The following is a 20,326-nucleotide window of genomic DNA, read 5'->3' on the forward strand; positions in this document are numbered from 1 at the left end:
CCTGCCCCTCCCCCTCCCATTTATCTCTCCACCCTGGAGGCTCCCTGTCTTCAGCCCTGATGAAGGGCTTTTGCCCAAAACGTCGATTTTCCTGCTCCTCGGATGCTGCTTGACTTGCTGTGCTTTTCCAGCACCACTCTAATCTAGACTCTGTTGGCTAAATTAGTTCAGGATGTCAGTTTCCTTCCCGAAAGGACATTAGTGAACCAGATGGATTTTTCTTGACAATCGACAACGGATTCATGGTTATCATTAAACTGTTACTTACAGGTTTTCTTAATTAATTCAAATTCAATCATCTGTTGTGATGGGACTTATCCCTGGGTCTCTGGGTTAACAGTCCAATGATAATAGCACTAGGTTGTCACCCCTCTATTTTGGATCCAGTTTGTCAAATTGCCTTGAATTCCGTGGGCTTCTACCTTTTCAGCAAATTTTCCATTCAAGTCCTTGTCAAAAGCCTAACTGAAGTCCATGCAGATTGCATTAACTGCACTACCCTCCTTTACATGACTGGTTACCTCACATCTTTTAGGTGTGATCTTCCCCTAACAAACCCATGTTGACTATAATTGAATCCTTACCTGTCCAAGTGAAGAATAATTCTGCCCCTCAGAAATTTCCCCAATACTTTCCTATCACAGATGTTGGACTCACTGCTCTGTAGTCGCCTGGTGTCTCCCTATCACACTCCTTTACATGAAGGTACGCCATTAACTGTCCTCCTATGTCCAGATTATTTGAAAATTAATTTCAGAGCTCCTGCAATCTTCTCCCTTCCCTCTGACAACAGCCTGGGGTACATCTTATCAGGGCCTGGGGATTTATCACTTTCAGGCCTGCTAAAACCACTAATACCCCCTCGCTCTTGCACGCACTCTTTCTTTTGCACTCTTGCTGTCTGACTCTAGCTTTGCTAATTCATTGAACTATATCTCAGCATGCCTACGTTATCCTTTTCTACAGTGAATACTCATTTAAAACCTCAGCAATGTCTTGGCTCTACACACATTGCCATTTGCCCGATAATGGACCTTCCTCTTTCCCTGGTTGTCTCTTGGCCCTAATACACTTAGATTTTCATTAATTTCCCACCAATTTTTTTACATCGGTTCTTCGCTTTTCTGATTTATTTTTCAGGAACTTCCTGCAGTTTCTGTAGTTCTGTAGAGCATCTGTTGCTCCAGCATCACCCCCACAGCCCAGTCCCCACCCAAACCTTTCTTGTAGGACTTTTTAACCTGCTGGGACAGGAGGGAAGTACATTTGCATTTGAACCAATGGTGTCAAAAGTAGTGAATTTCATCAACTTGTATTTGACGAGGCGTAGTGGACATTATTAATAAATGAACAGCTTGACAAGATGCTTTTACAACTTCTCTGACAGAACAGCTCATCATTCACTGCAGCGCTCTCATATCCATGCTTTCTCAATGCTGTACTGCCACATTACTGCATTGTAAATTGCAAACAATGTTTTAATCCTATCACATAAAACAATGTTTTCAATAACTTTTCAGTGCAGAAGAGGGTATTTGAATTATAGCAAGTTCATGGAGTTTTCAGAATTCATTGTGAGGGGAAGCTCAAAGCAAATTGAGACGCCTGATTTTAAATTAGGAGAATGAATATATTCTAAATATAATGTGATCTTATTCATATACTTTTATAGACCATTCACGATGGAGTCGCTTGGTGGATCTTACACTTGTTCGTTGTCACGCAATCAAGCTAGAGTCATTCAGTCAGTTTGTAGAAATGCTGCCAAGCTTGGAGTTCATTTCATTGGACCAGATGTTCCGGGAGCCTCCAAAGGTGTGATTTGGACTTTGCAAAAACAAACAAATTTTGACAATACCTACAAATATCTGGCATTATTATTTACAACCTTGATGCCCTTTTTTGGATTGAAACTCCTCTCTGATGCAGTGCTTGGGTGTCTTAACATTTAAGAAACATTATGTGCTAACACATTAAGAAATTGAGGCATAGATTTTCCACAGTTTTATGTACTGAATAACCAATAATTTCACAAGTCCTCAGCCATGCTTTTTGGTGGAATATCTTGAGGAAGAATGATTCACCCAAGCAGATTTTTGCAGGGTGGGGATAGAAAAGAGAAAAGTAATAATTGCATTAAGCTCCAAGGTGTCATTATTCACTTTCATTATGAGATATCTGAGGTGATGGATATTTTATTTCATCAGAAGAAATGAGAAAGAAAGGATTTTGCCAATAAATTGAATAATTTGAACTTCATTAAAATCCATTCTTCTGATGTGGGGACTGCTTTTCAATCTTTTGAGTTGCATTTTGTGGTAGCTACAATGTGTGCTAGGTGAAAAATGTTTGATTTGCAATGAATTATAATCAGTGAAACCTACTACTGACAGATGTTACTGTGGCGCTTTTGTAAACTACAATGATGCAACGTTAAAATATTGATAGTAAAATCAATGTAATGCTTATCTATCACATCAGGGCTGTGCTCGTGTAGGGTTGAGTGCTGGCACAGGAATTGGTGTTTCTTCTGCTCTTGTTAGCAATCAGAATTCCAACAATGATAATGATAATAATCAAAATAATCACGGCAATATCAATAATAACAATAACGAGGAGAATGATGCCCGACAAGAGAGAGCAGTTCCTGACTTACCAAACCCAGTGAATGGTAAGTTTTTAATGTCTTTAAAGATATTCAGAGTTCTCTATTTATAATACCTGTGGTGTTCACTCTTTAATCAACAGTCTTATTGTATGTTAGCTTCATGTTGTGAAATTTACTTTCATTTAAAGAAGTTATTTAGCACCTAACAAACTGTCAACTTTCTACACAAAGTCCAAACTGCCAGTCATTTGTTATGGAGTTTCCCACTACAAAAAAATTGAGAAACTAAATGAAGAGCTATGAGAATTGTTTAGACAAAGGAGCACACTGGTAATATGTTTGACGATATTCTTAAAGTCGGCAAGGACCAAATGAGACACTGGAAGTCTTTATTGCATTGCAGATAGTTACTGTACTGAGTTATAGTTTGAAATGTTTTTCTCTGTCTTTTTTCATCTTGCCAAATTCTGAAAATTAGTCAGTTAGTGACCCCTTCTTCCAGGCCTCTTTGCCTGGCCTATAAAGTTTGTCTGCTGTTGGCACAGTTTTTCTTCCATTTGTATAATTTAGATTACCAATACATGTAAAAGAAGTTTTGAATTGTAGGTAAATGAGGAATTGCCTTATTTGAGTATTGCAATGGGGAAAAGAAGCCTATTTTTTTCAAAGCTTTTCATCTTGCATTCAGCAGGACTATTTTCAGGGTATACCAAAGTAAAGGGGAAGTGATATTTATACTATGAGAGAAGCGTGCTTAATCGGTTGGCACATTGTTTCTGATTAGTAGGTGTGTTGCCATGAAGACTGAACCTGTACCAGAGCAGTTTGGCACTGCTGCCTCAGTTCCATGGACTAGAGTTTGAGTCCAGCCTTGGACAACTATCTGTGTGGATGTTATCTGTATGTCTGTGTTGGCTTTCTCCCCTCCGGATGCACCAGTATCCTTCGAATTCAGAAATTGCGTTAGGTGATCAACCATGCTAAGAAGTGCCCCGTAGTGTCCAGGGATGTTCAGGTTAGGTAGGTTAGCTGTGGTATAAACACAATGCTAGGGATGGGTCTGGATGGGGTGGTCTTCTAATGGTCATTGCAGACTTGAACCGAATGACCCCTTTCTGCATTACAGGGTTCTATGATTCTAAAATGCTGATTGACAGTTAACTGACAAACTTTGTTAAACTTTTTAGCAAGGTAGGTTGACTGGTCAAGGCATTGACTTGAGGAATGAACCAGACAATAGCTGTCACCAATTTTGTTACATTGAAATGGGCACTGTGCACTTCACCTATCTGTCTGGAAAGGCCCTGTGTATTAATATACATTGAGTTCACTACAACTGAGTGCACCACACTTCAAGCCGAATGATCATAATTTGGTTATTCTTTTTCACCCAAACAGGAGTCTGTAGGAAATAATGTCAAGTTGCAGAAGTATATCTAATGTTGGATCCTGTGTTGTGAGATGTGTAAGAACAGTATAGTTGGGTATGGTTAGTACCTTGCTTGCTGTGACCTGCCATACCATCTGTTTGAAATGCCTACCTATTTAGCATCACACTGGCAATGAAATTCATATACTGCATGTGTGATAGGCAGAATGCCTTTATGATTTGATGGCTACATCCTGTTAATGGCAAATATCATAGTATTGTTACTGCATAGAAGCAGCATCAAGCTAGCTTCGCATTTTTCTGAAACCTCTGGGGTGCCTTATCCCTCCAAGGTAGTCTGATGTAAGTTGAGTACTTTTCAGGACCAAAAGAGATGACCATAGGCCTAACCCATTTGTGATGCCATGTGATACACAGTGAAGAATGATCTGATCAGCATAGCCATTATCCTACACCTTATTTCAGCATTGTGCTTACATGGTGAGCAAATTACTTTTCTCTGTTCCTATTTACAAGATTGTAGTAAGGTCAGTCTTCTGCCGCATGGAATTGTAGGAAACCTAGCGTGCATGTTGATTTGTGAAAGTAGGTTTTTAATGGGTTGGTGTGTTCTTCATGAGAATACTTCTACCAGTGAGCCAACCAATCTTTTCTCATACAGTATGAATGTTGGTTTCTCTTAACGTTGTTACTGTGAGTTGTCCTGATGAGTGCAAGGCAAACTCTTTGACAAAATGCCTGTCTTCATTAGTATTCAGGTTCTGTACAACAAAACAAAAATATTGTTGTTTTGGGGGTGACGTATTAGCGACATCAGACAAGGCTTAATGTTAACTATGATGTAAATAAACTGCTGTTTTATTTTCACTGAAATTTTCAAATAGTGCAGTGGAGTTTTATTCATGATTCTTGTTCATTCCATGATTTTATTTTTAGATGTCTTAATCATTTGTAGGTATTTTGCTGTTTCAGATCAAGGACTCCAGGAGGCTGTCCAAGAAAGTAGACCAAGTGGAGCTGAATGTAACTCTGACCAGAATAGTGGGCATTCTGTGACACCCATGGATATAGATGAAGAACAAGCAGGTAAAGTGTGCTGTAATAATGTTGGATTTATTGATAAAAGCCTTATCTTATTACTATATTGAGTTGTATCATTGGGATTACATTGTCGATCTTGGCTTGTATGATCTTAAGGTTCCATAAGGCAGAAGTTTATATTTTCGAGGAAGCACAGTAATATCAGTTTCTGGTTATCCTTTGCTTACTTGAAGGTTATTTATTTAAACCTTAGCTTCATTAAGAATAGAAGAGAATAAATGAACTGACAGTCAGTGGATTAGTTACTTTGTTTCGTGTGATTTTTGTTTTGGTTGTTCTTGTGATGTAGGCATCACTAATAAAATGGACATTTTATTGTCCATCAGTTGTCGTTGAGAAAATAATGGTGATGGGGATGATGCAGTCTTTGTAATGAAGATGTTTCCATAATGATGCTAGTTGGGGAGTTCCAAGATTTTGATCATGACTGAAGAAATATATGTCCAAGTAACAGTCTAACTTGATATTGATCCTCATGCACCTGCCTTGTCTGTTAAATAGTATTCATAGGTATGGGTTTGTTATTTTAAAAATTCGCAGTGAGTTCCTGTAGTTCCTTGCTCTACCATGGTGAAGAAAATCCTTAACTTAATAACTTACATAATTTCTTGGAAAGTTAATTGTTTATTTTCATGGTGATCCAGTTAAAACAGGTATATATTTTGTTATTCATCCACAAACTCCATCAACAAACACATCGACCTGGACCCAATATACCAACCACTACAGCGGACAGCTGAAACTGACAACCGGAAGCGGCAGGGACAGACCACTATAAACACCAGAGGAAACATCAAAGAAGTGCTTCGCAGGAGGCTCCCAAGCACTGATGATGTCGCCTATCCAGGGGACGAAACGATTGCAACAAAAACTTCCAGCTCGGCGAACAGAACCACAACATTAATAAATCTCTTCGCACACTCTGTGCAGACAGACATAGAACATTATAGCACAGTACAGGCCCTTCAGCCCTCAATGTTGCATCAACCTGTGAAGCAATCTGAAGCCCATCTATCCTACACTATTCCATTTTCATCCATATGCTTATCCAATAACCATTTAAATGCCCTTAAAGTCAGCGAGTTTACTATTGCTTCAGGCAGTGCGTTCCATGCCTCTACTGCTGAGTAAAGAAACTACCTCTGACATCTGTTCTGTATCTATCACCCCTCAATTTAAAGCTATGTCCCCACATGCTAGCCATCACCATCTGAGAAAAAAGGGTCTCACTGTCCATCCTATCTAACCCTCTGATTATCTTATATGTCTCAATTACATCACCTCTCAATCTTCTCTCTAACGAAAACAGTCTCACGTCGCTCAGCCTTTCTTCATAAGACCTTCCCTCCATACCAGGCAACATCCTAGTAAACTTCCTCTGACCCCTTTCCAAAGCTCCCAAATCCTTCGTATAATGTGGTGATCAGAACTGTACGCAATATTCCAAGTGCGGCTGCACCAGAGTTTTGTACAGTTGCAGTGTGATCTCTGAAACTCGATCCTTCCAACAATAACAGCTAACACACTATGCATTCTTAACAACCCTATCAACCTTTGTGGCAACTTTCAGAGATCTGTGTACATGGACACCAAGATCCCTCTGCTCATCCACACTACCAAGTATCCGACCATTAGCCCCGTACCCCATCTTTTTGTTATTCTTCCCAAAGTGAATCACCTCATACTTAGCTACATTGAATTCCATTTGGCACCTTTCTGCCCAGCTCTGCAGCTTCTCTATATCCTGCTGTAACCTGCCACATCCTTCCTCACTGTCAACAACTCCTCTGACTTTCGTATCATCCGCAAACTTGCTTACCCAACCTTCTAACCCCTCTTCCAGGTCATTTATAAAAATGACAAACAGCAATGGTCCCAAAACAGATCCTTGCGGAACACCGCTAGTGACGGCACTCCATGAAGAAACTCTGCCATCAACTACTACCCTCTGTCTTCTTCCATCCAGCCAATTCCTAATCCAAACCTCCAACTCACCCTCAATGCCATATCTCCGTATTTTCTGCAGTAGCCTACCATGGGGAACCTTATCAAACGCCTTACTAAAATCCATATATACCACTTGAATGTTGTTCTTGTTCTTGAATGATGATGTACTACTAGTGTTGTTGGAACTGTACCCACTTATATTTTGTGCCATCTGTTGACTGAACGTGTATAAAATTTAACATAAACAGATTTCAGATAGTGAAGATGTTTCGGGATTCCTAACTGCCATTACTGAGGATCCATGGTAAACTTATATTAAAAGTATAACTGCTGGGGTAAGCTTACTGCAGAAAAAAAGTAATTTCCCAAGATAGAAGGGTTCAAAGAATAGAGATTAGAGTTTGTGGTATGTTTGAAACAATATGATCTGCATGCTTATTGCCAGGTTTAGCAGGTGGATTCTGCTGTGGAGTTACTCAAATTGATTGGAAGTGAGGTCATTTGCAAAAAAAACAGAATATTAAAGGGAGAGGCAGTTTGACACTGGGCTGAAAAATGCATTGGTTCGATTTCTGTTGGCTAGTTAAAATAATTCTGAAAACATAAATAAGCCAATCTACCAGTGTAAAATAGTTTAGTTTGTTACTTTGAGAGGAAGTGAAACAGAATGATGAAAATAAATTACCCTTCAATGATGTGTTTTTAAAAAAAGGATTGTTGTTATTCAGGCAGAATTAAAACTCTTGTTTGTATTCAAAGTAAAACAGAAAGACTGTTGCTGATATCCTACCAAATGCTCTTTCCTGTATTCAAAGGGTAATCAATCTTATTGCTCTTTGCCAACCTAGTTTCCATGACAACCAACCCTCTTAATTTAAATTCCACAAACAAATTGAGTCGCAGAAGTACACAGCACAAAAACAGACCCTTCGGTCCAACTTGTTCACTATGTAAATCTAGTCCCATTTGCCAGCATTTGGCTCCTATCCTTCTAATTCCTTCCTATTCGCATACCCATCCAGGTGCCTTTGAAATGTTGGAATCGTGCCAGCCTCCACCACTTCCTCTGGCAACTCATTCCATACATGCACACCTGCTGCATGAAAAGGTTGCCCCTTGGATCACTTTTTGTATCTTTATCGTCTCACCCTAAACCTATGCCCTCTAGTTTTGGGTTCCCCTACCCCAGAGAAAAGACCTTGCCTATTTATCCTATCCATGCACCTCATGATTTTATTAACCTCTATAAGGTCACCCCTCTGCCTCCGACACACCAGGGAAAATAACCCCAGTCTAGTCAGCCTTTCCTTATAGCTCAAACTCTCCAACGCTGGCAACATCCTCCAAACTTCTTCTGAGCCTTTCTTATTTCACAAAATCCTTCCTATTGTACACAATACTCCAAAAGAAGCCAACCAATATCCCATACTGCTGCAACATGACCTCTCAATGCACTGACCAATAAAGGCAAGCATACAAATGCCATCTTCACTATCCTATCTATCTCCGACTCCACTTTCAAGGAACAATGAATCTGCACTCCCAGGTCTCTTTGTTCAGCAACAGTCCCCAGCACCTAACCATTAAGTGTATAAGTCACACCCTGATTTGCCGTTCCGAAATGCAGCACCTCACATTTATCTCAACTAAACTCCATCTGCCACCCATTGGCCCATGTGATCAAGATCCTGTTGTACTCAAAGATAACATTTTTCGCTGTCTTCTATACCTCAGATTTTAGTGTCATCTGCAAACTTACTAATGATACCTCCTACGTTCATATCCAAATCATTTGAATAAATGACAAAGCTTGAAAGATATCTATTGGAAGCTTAAAAATGGATGGACCATTCAATATCAGCATGGGCGCTGGAGAAGACAAAGACACATTTCTATCCAATCAACCCTACAAAATCATCCTCACCTAATACTTTGGAGCTTGTTTCAAAATTAGGAAAGTTGTCTCTCAAGCTAGTCAAGTAGCAACCAGATATAGTCTTACTCAGAAAATTGTGTCTGATAGGAAATGTGCCTGTCACCTCCATTACCAGCATCTTCCCACCAGCAAGACAGACTCACCACTGGTAGTACAGTGTACATTAATGATCTGGATTTGTTGTGTGGAGAACAATTTTAAAGTTTGCAAATTGCTTGAAACTTGGAAGAATTGTAAATTGTGAGGAGGACTGTGTTGAACTCCAAATGAACATTTTCAGGTAGGTGTGGCCAGAGAGATTCAATGCAGAGTGATGAGATGGTGCATTTTGGTAGGAAGAACATTGGAAGACAATGTAAAATAGGGGTTACAATTTTAAAAGGGATGGAGGAGAATATTGCATCCAGCTATGGGTGCCACGTTATTGAAAAGATGTGAATACATTGGAGAAAGTGCAGAAACAATTTAAAAGAGTGGTGCCAGGAATGAGAAACTTCATTAATGAGGATATATTGAAGCAGTTGTGACTGCTGTCCTTAGACAAGTATTCGACAAGGTTCCCCTTGGGAGACTGGTTAGCAAGGTTAGATTTCGTGGAATACAGGGAGAACCAGCCATGTGGATACAGAACTGGCTCAAAGGTAGAAGAAAGGTGGTGGTGGAGGGTTGTTTTTCAGACTGGAGGCCTGTGACCAGTGGAGTACCATAAGGATCTGTGCTGGGTCCACTACTTTTCTTCATTTATATAAACGATTTGGATATGGACATAGGAGGTATAGTTAGTAAGTTTGCAGATGACACCAAAATTGGATGTGTAGTGGACAGTGAAGAAGGTTACCTCAGATTACAATGGGATCTTGATCAGATGGGCCAATGGGCTGAGGAGTGGCAGGTAGAGTTTAATTCATATAAATGTGAGGTGCTGCATTTTGGGAAAGCAAATCTTAGCAGGACTTATACATTTAATGCTAAGGTACTAGGGAGTGTTGCTGAACAAAGAGACCTTGGAGTGCAGGTTTATAGCACTTTGAAAGTAAAGTCGCAAATAGATAGGATAGTGAAGAAGGCGTTTGGTATGCTTTCTTTTATTGGTCAGAGCGCTGAGTATAGGAGTTGGGAGGTTATTTGCGGCTGTATAGGAAGCTGGTTAGGCCACTTTTGGACTATTGCATGCATTCTGGTCTCTTTCCTATCAGAAAGATTTTGTGAAACTTGAAAGGGTTCAGAAAAGATTTACAAGGATGTTGCCAGGATTGGAGGATTTGAGCTATAGGGAGAGGCTGAAACGGCTGGGGTTGTTTTCCCTGGAGAATCGAAGGCTGAGGGGGTGACCTCATAGAGGGTTATAAAACCATGAGAGGCATGGATAGGATAAATAAACAAAGTATTTTCTCTGGGGTGGGGGAGAATCCAGAGCTAGAGGGCATAGGTTTAGGGTGAGCGGGGAAAGAAAAAAAGGGGCCTAACAGGCAACATTTGCACACAGAAGGTGGTGCGTGTATGGAATGAGCTGTTAGAGAAAATGGTGGAGGCTGGTACAATTGCAACATTTATAAGACATCTGGATGGGTATCTGAATAGGAAGGGTTTAGAGGGATATGGGCCAAGTGCTGGCAAATGGGACTAGATTAGGTTGGGATATCTGGTTGACATAGACGAGTTGGACTGAAGGGTCTGTTTCCATTCTGTACATCTCTATGACTATGACTCGAAGAGAGGCACCAATAGGGTGAATGCACTCGGTCTTTTTCCCAGGATTCGGGAATCGAGGACTAGAGCACATCAATTTAAGGTTAGATGGGAAAGAATAAAAGGAAACCTGAGGGGCAACCTGCGGTGGTATGCATATGAATGAGCTGCCAGCAGAATTGTTTGAGGTGGGTACATTAATGATATTTACAAGGCATTTGAGCAAATACATGGATGGTAAAGGATTAGAAGGATGTGGGCCAAGTGCAGGGAAATGAGTTTAGTGTAGACATGGTCGACATGGACCAGTTTCGGCTAAAGGACCTATCTCCATGCTGTAGCACTGTAACTCTATAAGTTGCTTAGGCCTGATGCACTTCCTTCATTGATGTCCTGGAGTTGCAATGATTGACCTTATTTCTTCACCAGCAGAGATTTTTTTTTTGTTCCCCAATACCTGTTGACTCAAATTTTGCTTAGGCTCCTCAGTGCAACTGAAACTCTGATTTGTTGCAGAAACTCACTAAGATTCCTTTGGTAGCAGTTTTCAAAGCTGTAACCTCTAATTAGCTAAAGGTCAAGTTGCCATTGTTATGATGGACCATAAGACTGGTGTCCTGTTTGAGAGAGACAACTTATCGTGAGTTTAACCTGAGGGTTACCACTCCTCTGGTAAGGGACAAAGTTGAGAAGCTAGGACCTCTATGATAACCTCATAGGATTTGAACCTACATTGTAATCATCACTCTGCATCACAAACCAGCCATCCAACCAACTGAGCTAACGAACTTAAAAGTACAATGGCAGCAGATGGATGTGAATGCCACCAACTGCAAGTTCCCTGCCAATTTGAACATCATTTTAACTTGAAAGGTAATTGTTCTATCATCATTGAAACATTGAAAATAAGAGTAGGCCATTTTGGCTCTTTGAGCCTGCTCTGCCATTTAATACGATCGGTCAACTTGGTATCCTGTTCCTGCTTTCACCCTATGCCCTTTCAGCTTTCAGCCCTAAGAACTATATCTAACTCCTCTTGAAAGCATTCAGTGTTTTAGCCTCCTCTGCTTTCTGTGGCAGGGAATTCCAGTTGATTAATAAAAATCCAGGAAGTCTCCTGAACAACACTGAGCATGTCCTCACTGGACTGCAGCAGTTCATAAAGCAGGCTGACCACTGCTTTTTCAGAAAATTATGACCAACAAATGCTAGTTCTACAATTAATGTTATCACCATATATTAAGTAAAGGAGATGTGTATGTGATTTATGTTTTTGTGCATTTTAATTTTAGCTCCTGGTCCAGCAATGCCTACATTCTAATTGTAATTTCCATTTTTAAATAAGTGCAGCTGACTCTTGTCCACTTGCTCCCTCCCTCCCTTCCCCTTTACGTCTACATTCCCTCTCACCCCAATTTCTGCCCGACAACTCCAGTTTATTTTACTCTAATTGTTTCACTGCTATCGCCCCATTCTAAAACTTTGATTCTCTCTGCCCTTCAAGACAAACTTTTCAATCACCCTTTATAACATGTGTCCAATGTCACATTTTGTTTGATAATGCTGGAGATGATTTTGGCTATATAAAACTATATTATCAATGCAAGTTAGTACTTACAATATTTTATTTCTATGAAGCACTTTGAGAGATGAAGTTAAGGTGCTATGTAAGTGAGAACTGTATTGTTAACACAGGAATTAAACTAAATATTTTGAAATTGGTCTATATTTGTGAACTTCTGTTGTGAGCAGTGTATGCCATTTGTTTAGGACCAAGTGGACTTCAACCAACTGTGAAAGTAAATCCAGTGATGGTGCATGATTCAGATAGTGAAGACGAGGATGAATATAGCATGGATACTTCTGGAACTCTGAATGGGAATGATACTGGGGATATTTATTCAGATGGTGAGGATAAAAAGAAAGCTACACCTATGCTTTGTGAAAGTTCTGGTGAGTCCTGGGGTTGATACACAGTGCAATAAGCATATGCTAATTTTTTATTATCATTTCCAAATTACTTGATTTTAAACATCAAGATGTCATTTGAAAATTGATAGAAAAGTTGAAGGGAGCAACTGTGAAGTAAGTAAACTTAATTTATTTCATATCGCAAACTAAAAATTAATGGTGAAAGCTGTTTGGTAAGTCTCTTGTGGCACAGTGGTAGTATCCCTACCCCTGGACCAGGAGGCCTGGGTTCAAGTCCCACCTGATCTAGAGGTGTGTAATAAAATCCCTGAACAGGTTGATCAGAAAAATAATAAATCTGATCTGAATGGATGTTCTGTCTAGTGAGAAACACGTACGTAACCATTCACTTGTTATGCATCTGAATAGAAAAAACTTGAATTAAAAAGATTACTGGTCTGAAGTCAAAATCTGCTTAGCTTTAAATGTCTAATACTGCATAGGTCAGTAAAATACATCTCAATTTCATAGAAACCTGCTGTTACCATTTGGCATATGTTCGTATTGTTCTACTTCAAAATCCAGCTTTTCATTTACCTAATTATCTGGTAATGATCACTTACAAAACATTTCTAGTAATAGTCTTTGATTAGCTTAAAAGGGCATTCCACCAAATTAGAAAGATCTTTTTAAATGATACGAGAGCCTAACAAGCTGGAGCCTAACAACCAGCTGGAGTTCAATTTACCCACTTTTCTTCACTGTGAACCTTCGGTATTTGGTCCCACATTTATTTTTCCAAAATGCATTTGGAGATTTATTTCAATTTCAGGGTAAGTCTCTTTAATTGATTTTAAAAATGATTTGCCCTTTCACTCATTTGGATGGATATTGGCTGGTTTTGCTCTGTCCATGTCAATTTTACTAACATAAATATCTGTATATACAAGATTTGGAATAAGTTTGACAAGATGTTTATATGATTCATTTTGTTTCTTAATGCTAGACTAATGCTTGTTTTATTTGACAGGTATTTGTGGTAAAGGCAAGGCTCCATTACGGAAGAAGAGCCCAATTAATCAACCAGGTCTACTAGCACCATTGCACGCAGAGGAAAGCAGTTGTGAGAAAGGTTGTCAGGTGACCAGTGAACAGATAAAGGCTGATATGAAAGCAGCAAGTGATATCCCAGAAAGGAACAGGAACAAAGATGTTCCTTCTGGAACAGGAACCTGTTCTGCTCCTTCAAGAACAACCAACTCGAGCACTGTTGAAACTCCTCCGTACATAGAACCTAATAGAACATCTACTGTAAATGGAGGATGCAGGCATTGCAGTCCAACATATTCATCCCAATCTGGTAGTGGGATTCATGCCTGTTCGTGTACTTCAAATACAGTTGGAGATTCCTCTGGCAGTAATGAGAGAAGCTCGAGGAGTAGTTCAGTTCATACTGGCTGCGTATGCAATACATCTCAGGTAAATGAAAGCAGGACAGGTGAATGCTCTGAACTGGATAAACCTTCCACAAGCAGGTCATCTGAAAACTGTGATTTAAATGGACATTGCAACACAAATTCAACTATATCAGAGTTTTCACAAAGGACATCTTCCACTTGTGCACAAGGACAAGTAAATGTTGATAATGGGAGGACTTGCATTGATGATGCCAGAAATGCAGAGAATTCTAATCATCCTACGTGCTTTAAAGGGGCCCAGCATGAAGGCTATCCACGCAGACCAGTGACAAGAGCGAGTAGTAAATATAGCCAGGTTCCATTGATCACAGAGCCAGGTAAACAGCATGTGTGATTGTAAATATTTTGCAGTACGTAGCGTGAACAATACCTGCAGTAGTGTATGGTATTAAATGTAAGGGAATGTAGATAAAGAAGGCATTGTTCTCCACTACACAGACTGTGTGGTTAGCCCACTTGTTCACTGATTTTCACCACCATTGTACCCATGTGTCTGGTTTAGATTTTGATCTTGTGTGCACAACTCCTAACTTTATTGTTTTGATTTTGTCACTCCTAATCCTGCTTTTGCAATTTAGTTTTGAAATTATTTTTGGACCCACTCTTCAGTCTTGTTTTATTTGTCTTGCATCTGATTTTCTCTTTCAAGATTAAAAATTTAGTTTTATCTCAGTGAGACTTCGAAGCACTTCTCTGAGGCAACATTTGTGCTGAATAGTTTTTTCTTTTCTGATGACTGGAACTGAGCTCAAAGTCTGATCAGTGCAATAATATGTAGGCATCAATTCTACAGTTTATCGTTTCATTAATAGGAATCAGCATTCATTCATCTACATTTGTTGTTGCTGTGCAATAATTAAATGTTTTAAGTCTTCTGTCAGTTTCAGACAATGGATGGCTTTCACTAGTAGCTTAGCTATTCCAATATTTATAAATTGCGTATTTTCCCTAGTGTCCAGTTATGTACACTTGTAATTTTGAACAGCCATATTGGAATTTATCATGTTGATTTATTAATAATCGGGATCACTTTATCATCTGCAAACTTGACCAATTTACATTGGGTTTCTGAACTCAAGTTCTTCTAAAGTAGAAGCCACAACATAGGAGGTATAAGTTTGCAGATGACTCCAAAATTGGAAGTGTAGTGGACAGTGAAGAAGGTGACCTCAGATCACAACGGGATCTTGATCAAATGGGCCAATAGGCTGAGGAGTGGCAGATGGTGTTTAATTTAGATAAATGTGAGGTGCTGCATTTTGGAAAAGCAAATCCGAGCAGGACTTCTACACAATGGTAAGGTCCGAGGGAGTGTTGCTGAACAAAGAGACCTTGGAGGACAGGTTCATAGTTCCTTGAAAGTGGAGTCGCAGGTAAATAGGATGGTGAAGAAGGCATTTGGTATGTTTTCCTTTATTGGTCAGAGCATTGAGATTAGGAGTTTGAAGGTCTTGTTGCAGCTGTACAGGACATTGGTTAGGCTACTTTTGGAATATTGAGCGCTATTCTGGTCTCCTTTTTATCGGAAGCATGTTGTGAAACATGAAAGGGTTCCAAAACAATTTACAAGGATGTTGCCAGGGTTAGAAGATTTAAGCTGTTGGGAGACATTGAACAGGCTGGGGCTGTTTTCCCTGGAGCATCGGAGGCTGAGGGGTGACCTCATTGAGGTTTATAAAATCATGAGGGACATGGATAGGTAAACAGGCAAGATCTTTTCCCTGGGGTGAGGGAGTCCAGAACTCGAAGGCATAGGTTCAGGGTGAGAGGGGAAAGATATAAAAGGGTCCTAAGGAGCAACCTTTTTACACAGAAGGTGGTACGTGTATGGAATGAGCTGCCAGAGGAAGTGGTGGAGGCTGGTTCAATTGCAAGACCTTTAAAAGGCATCTGGATGGATATATGAATAGGTATGGCTTAGAGGGATAAGACCAAGTGCTGGCATATGGGATTAGATTAGTTTAGAATATCTGGTTGGCATGGACGAGTTGGACTGAAGGGACAGTTTTTGTACTGTACATCTCTATGTTGCCCAAATATTGACTACTGGGGCATCTCAATCAGCTTGATTTTATCTGCTCCATCTTCTAAAGTACTTGTTCTAATTAGTTATGAAATGCTATTTTTCAGTAAGTTTCTAATCCCTTTCAAAGCTTTACCCTGTATTCCCACCATTTGTTGATGTCAGTTTAGAGGTTTGTGGAACACTTGAGGCTGTCTAGTCATGTAGCCATAGTTGTCTTGTTTAAAGGAAGTGAAAAAATCATTTTAGGGTGGCTAAGATTCAAGTTAATTGTTTACTAATTACAATTATACTGATTTTTAAGATTTATTTTGAATCCATTTAATTGGGATGCTACTGAAGCAAGAATAATTAATCTATACTAAAAACAAACATATTGGAAATACTCAACAGGTCTGGCACCATCACTAGACAGAGAACAATTGACTTTTTTCAGTTTTTAAAACAAAGGGCAGCACGATGGCTCAGTGGTTAGCACTGCTGCCACACAGCACCAGGGACCCAAGTTCGATTCCTACCTCAGGCGACTGTCTGTGCATTTGCACATTCTTCCTGTGTCTGCGTGGGTTTCCTCTGAGTGCTCCGGTTTCCTCCCACAATCCAAAGATGTGCAGGTCAGGTGAATTGGCTATGTTAAATTGCCCATAGCGTTAGGTGCATTAGTCTGGGGTAAATATGGGCCTGGGTGGGTTACTCTTCAGAGAGTTGTGTGGACTTGTTGGGCCGAAGGGCCTGTTTCCATACTTTAGGGAATCTAATCAATCTAATCAAAGGAAAACCAATGGATGTAGTATATTTAGATTTTTAGCAGACTTTTAATGCCCCCCACAGGAAGATAGTAAGAAAAATTAAAGTGTATGGGATAAGAAATAATGTACTGACATTGATTAATTAGACAGACAGGATCAGCACTTAGATCCCAGCTCCTCATAATAGATAGCCAAGGCTTGGAGTTGGGGACCACATAGAATATTTCCAATTTTGTAAGTGATGCAAAACTAAGTGAGAATGTGTGTTGAGGAAGATGTAAACCAGCTTCAATGATTTGTATCAGCTTACTGAATGAACAAGAACCTGGCAGATATGATATAATGTGGAAAATTTGAGATTATCCCCTTTGGTAGGAGGAACAGGTGAGTACAGTATTTCTTAAGTGGTAACAGGTTGGAAAGTTTAGATGTGCAAAGGGTCCCAGATGGCTTTGTTGATAAGTTACTGTAGCAACCTATTAGGAAGGCTAATGAAATGTTAAATGTTTTTTTGAAAACTAATTTGTGTACAGGAGTAGCAAAGCCTGTCTTCAATTGTTGAGGACTTGGTCAGACCTCATCTGGAGTACTGTATGCAGTTTTGATCTCTTTATATTAGGCAAATATTATTTCCATGAAGGAAATGCAATGAAGGATCACCAGGCTTGTTCCCAGGATAGCAGTACACTCCGATGAAGAGAGTTTCAAAGAATGAGAGGTGATGCATTTGAAACCAAGAAAATACTTAAAAGCATAGGCAGGATAGATACAGGTAAATGTTTCCCTGGTTTGAGGGGATGGGGCTGATGATCTAGGTCTAGAGCCAGGGGGCACAATTTAAAAATAAGTAAGATGTCACTTACATCTGAAAGGAGGATAATTTTTCCCTTTACTGGATGTTAGTGAGCTTTTGAAATTCTCCATCAAAGGAGGCGAGAGAAGTTTAGTGTCTCAGTATGCTTAAGCTAATGATTGAACTTTCTAATTCCTAGTAGTGTATGGAGTTATGGAGATGGGTGGGTAAAAAATGTATGTTTGATTCTCCATGATCCTTTGAATGATGAGACAGGCTCATTGTGCTGAATGGCCTGTGCCTGTTCCTATGTTCCTTAATTCTACTTTTTTCAAGCCCAGCTGATTGTGGCTTCTCTTGTATATACATTGAAATATAAATTGAAAATAATCATCCAAATTATTCAGTATCTGTGGTCAGCGATCATCATTAAGTTCTTGCCTTGATTTTCCTCTTAAAATGCTGTTTTCCCAGTTCTTTATTCCTCTGACCATAGTTAACATCTTAGTATGAACCTTATTTCCTTGCAAGTGTAAAAATAAATAGTGTGGTCTTCTATGTATTCAAAAACTTAAAACTGAAGGGAGGTGATGGCATCGTGGTAATATTACTGGACCCCAGATTGATATTCTAAGGACATGAATTCAAATGGTGGGATTTGAATTTAATAAAATCTGCTGTAGAGGCAACTGAAGATGAGTAACAAATGCTAGCCTAGACAATGAGGCCCACAACGCATGAACAAATGAGGAAAAAGTTTATTTTGAAAATACGTTCACTCAGCAAGCAAGTATGACAATCTTTTTTCATATAATATTATCAATAAATGACTTAAGTGGTCAAATATACTTGAAGTGGCTGAGATATTGAAAAAAAATCCTACATTGCATTGGTTGTGTCCAGTGAAGCAGGCAAGACTGAGCCTCAGTAATTCTCTCATTCATAAAACAACATGTCTGTTAAGACTCGAGTATTGCATAATATTTTCAAACTTCAAACAGGCTTGAGTTTACAATTTAATTGAAAATGAAAGCCAATCTTGTTTTTATTTTCTTGTTTATTTCACTTCTGATTAGTTTGTTAATGCTCTGCCTGTTTATGCTGATAAATAGATTTGTGTTTATGCTCCCCTTTACTCAGATGGTAGTGAATCTTTGCAGCTCTCTGCCTAAGAGGACTTAGAGGCTCAATTATTAAGTATGTTCAAAACTCAGATCAATATATTTTTAAATTTTGAAAACATCAAGTAAGTTTTCAGGAAAACAATGCTGATGCAGGTCAACTATGATGTTGAATGGTAGAGTACGTTTGAAGGACTGAAAAGGCGTACCCTTCTATTATGTTCTTATCGTTAAACAAATGGCTGTAAAGGTGTTCTCTGACTTCTAGTTTCTAGTTATCAGAGGCTGTACTCCACACCCTCAACCCTTCCCAACCCCATGAAAATCCAATTTGCTTCTGACAACTGATAAATTGTGTTGTTGTTATAAGCAATTTTCACTTTAATTGCCACACTCATTCAGTAATTCTCTGCTGCTGCTCCAAGTAATTGATTCAGTCTAAATGTTATCAGAATGAATTTCTATAATTACAACTTGTAGCATTTTAGATTCTCTTAAAATCCAACTTCTTGCTAAAGATGATCTCTTGACTCGAAGCCTTAAATTTCATTGATCTTCGATAATGTTGTTCAGATAATCAAGAGTACTAATAATACTCTTTAGAATAAAAAGTTTTGAATAAAAGGTAGCATATTAACTTCTAATCTAATTAAGCTTGGCTAATTACATTTAGTTGCAGTTTCCTCAGTTGTAACTCAGGCCAAAGGAATATCCTCTACAAATACATCATAATCTGGTCTTGTTTGTTTATCCCATCATCTGAACTGTAATAACAAAAAATTAATAATATTGTTCCCATTTCATGGTCTTACCGTCTGAAATTAAATATTTCACAGTTTTAGTTTTGTTTCTAATAATGTTGTCATTTGCAGAGTTGTGCAAGTTTGGATTAAAATGTTTTTAAAGAATTTGTTTTAGCCAAGAGGTATTTCATATTTCAAGGGAAAATGTAGAAAATGTTCACCTCATCACTAGTGACTTGTAAAATTTAAAAGCTTTGGTAATATAAAAATAACTGTTCAAATAGTAAATGCAGTAATTGCTGAGTTAGGTGGTTTCTTAAGACCCTGGGTTTTCTGTGGAAGTATTAAATGTTCCCATCTTTAGTATTTTATGTGTTAGCCCAAAGGGAGTTCTATTGAAAACTGTCTTCAGATGCCCTTAAGTGATAAATAAATAGATAGACAGACTCACACACACAGATCAACATTTTGCTTTCAGTTTGTTTGAGCATCAGTAGATTTCATTGTTACTAGCAGTTCTTGTATTTTTCAGTCTGTGTCAATTTCTTTTCATGGACAACAAACAGTACACGGATTAAGGGGCCTGATGTTTTCCTGTATAATTGTGACAGGATGTGGAAATCTTAATAGTTGATTGGCGTTTATTTTTCTGTGCTGCATTCTATTCATCAAAACATTAGTGGGAGTGCGGGGGGGGGGGGAAGTCATTAGAGGTTCTCTCATTGTTAATTGACAATGCTGGTAGTTCTCTTGAAAAATTCACTTGCAATGTAAGGTTTAGATGTTGTGGTTTTGAGGCCCACACTAGCAGCTTGTATCAAATTGTCAGTCATAGCG

At 39.0% G+C, this 20,326-nt stretch overlaps 1 protein-coding gene across 4 annotated transcripts in view; it reads left to right on the forward strand.

The window, feature by feature from the left end:
- Positions 1-20,326, forward strand: part of fbxo38 (F-box protein 38) — a 74,291-nt gene that overhangs the window by 33,165 nt on the left and 20,800 nt on the right. For 3 of the 4 annotated variants that reach the window (XM_043703762.1, XM_043703760.1, XM_043703761.1), the window contains exons 11-15: positions 1,673-1,815; positions 2,482-2,671; positions 4,971-5,084; positions 12,442-12,624; positions 13,613-14,377. In XM_043703762.1, coding sequence (XP_043559697.1) covers positions 1,673-1,815; positions 2,482-2,671; positions 4,971-5,084; positions 12,442-12,624; positions 13,613-14,377 — 1,395 coding nt within the window. The remainder of the gene's footprint in view (positions 1-1,672; positions 1,816-2,481; positions 2,672-4,970; positions 5,085-12,441; positions 12,625-13,612; positions 14,378-20,326) is intronic. The other variant, XM_043703764.1, reaches the window with a different exon arrangement.

Source organism: Chiloscyllium plagiosum, chromosome 14 (assembly GCF_004010195.1).
Source record: "Chiloscyllium plagiosum isolate BGI_BamShark_2017 chromosome 14, ASM401019v2, whole genome shotgun sequence".
Lineage (NCBI taxonomy): Eukaryota > Metazoa > Chordata > Chondrichthyes > Orectolobiformes > Hemiscylliidae > Chiloscyllium > Chiloscyllium plagiosum.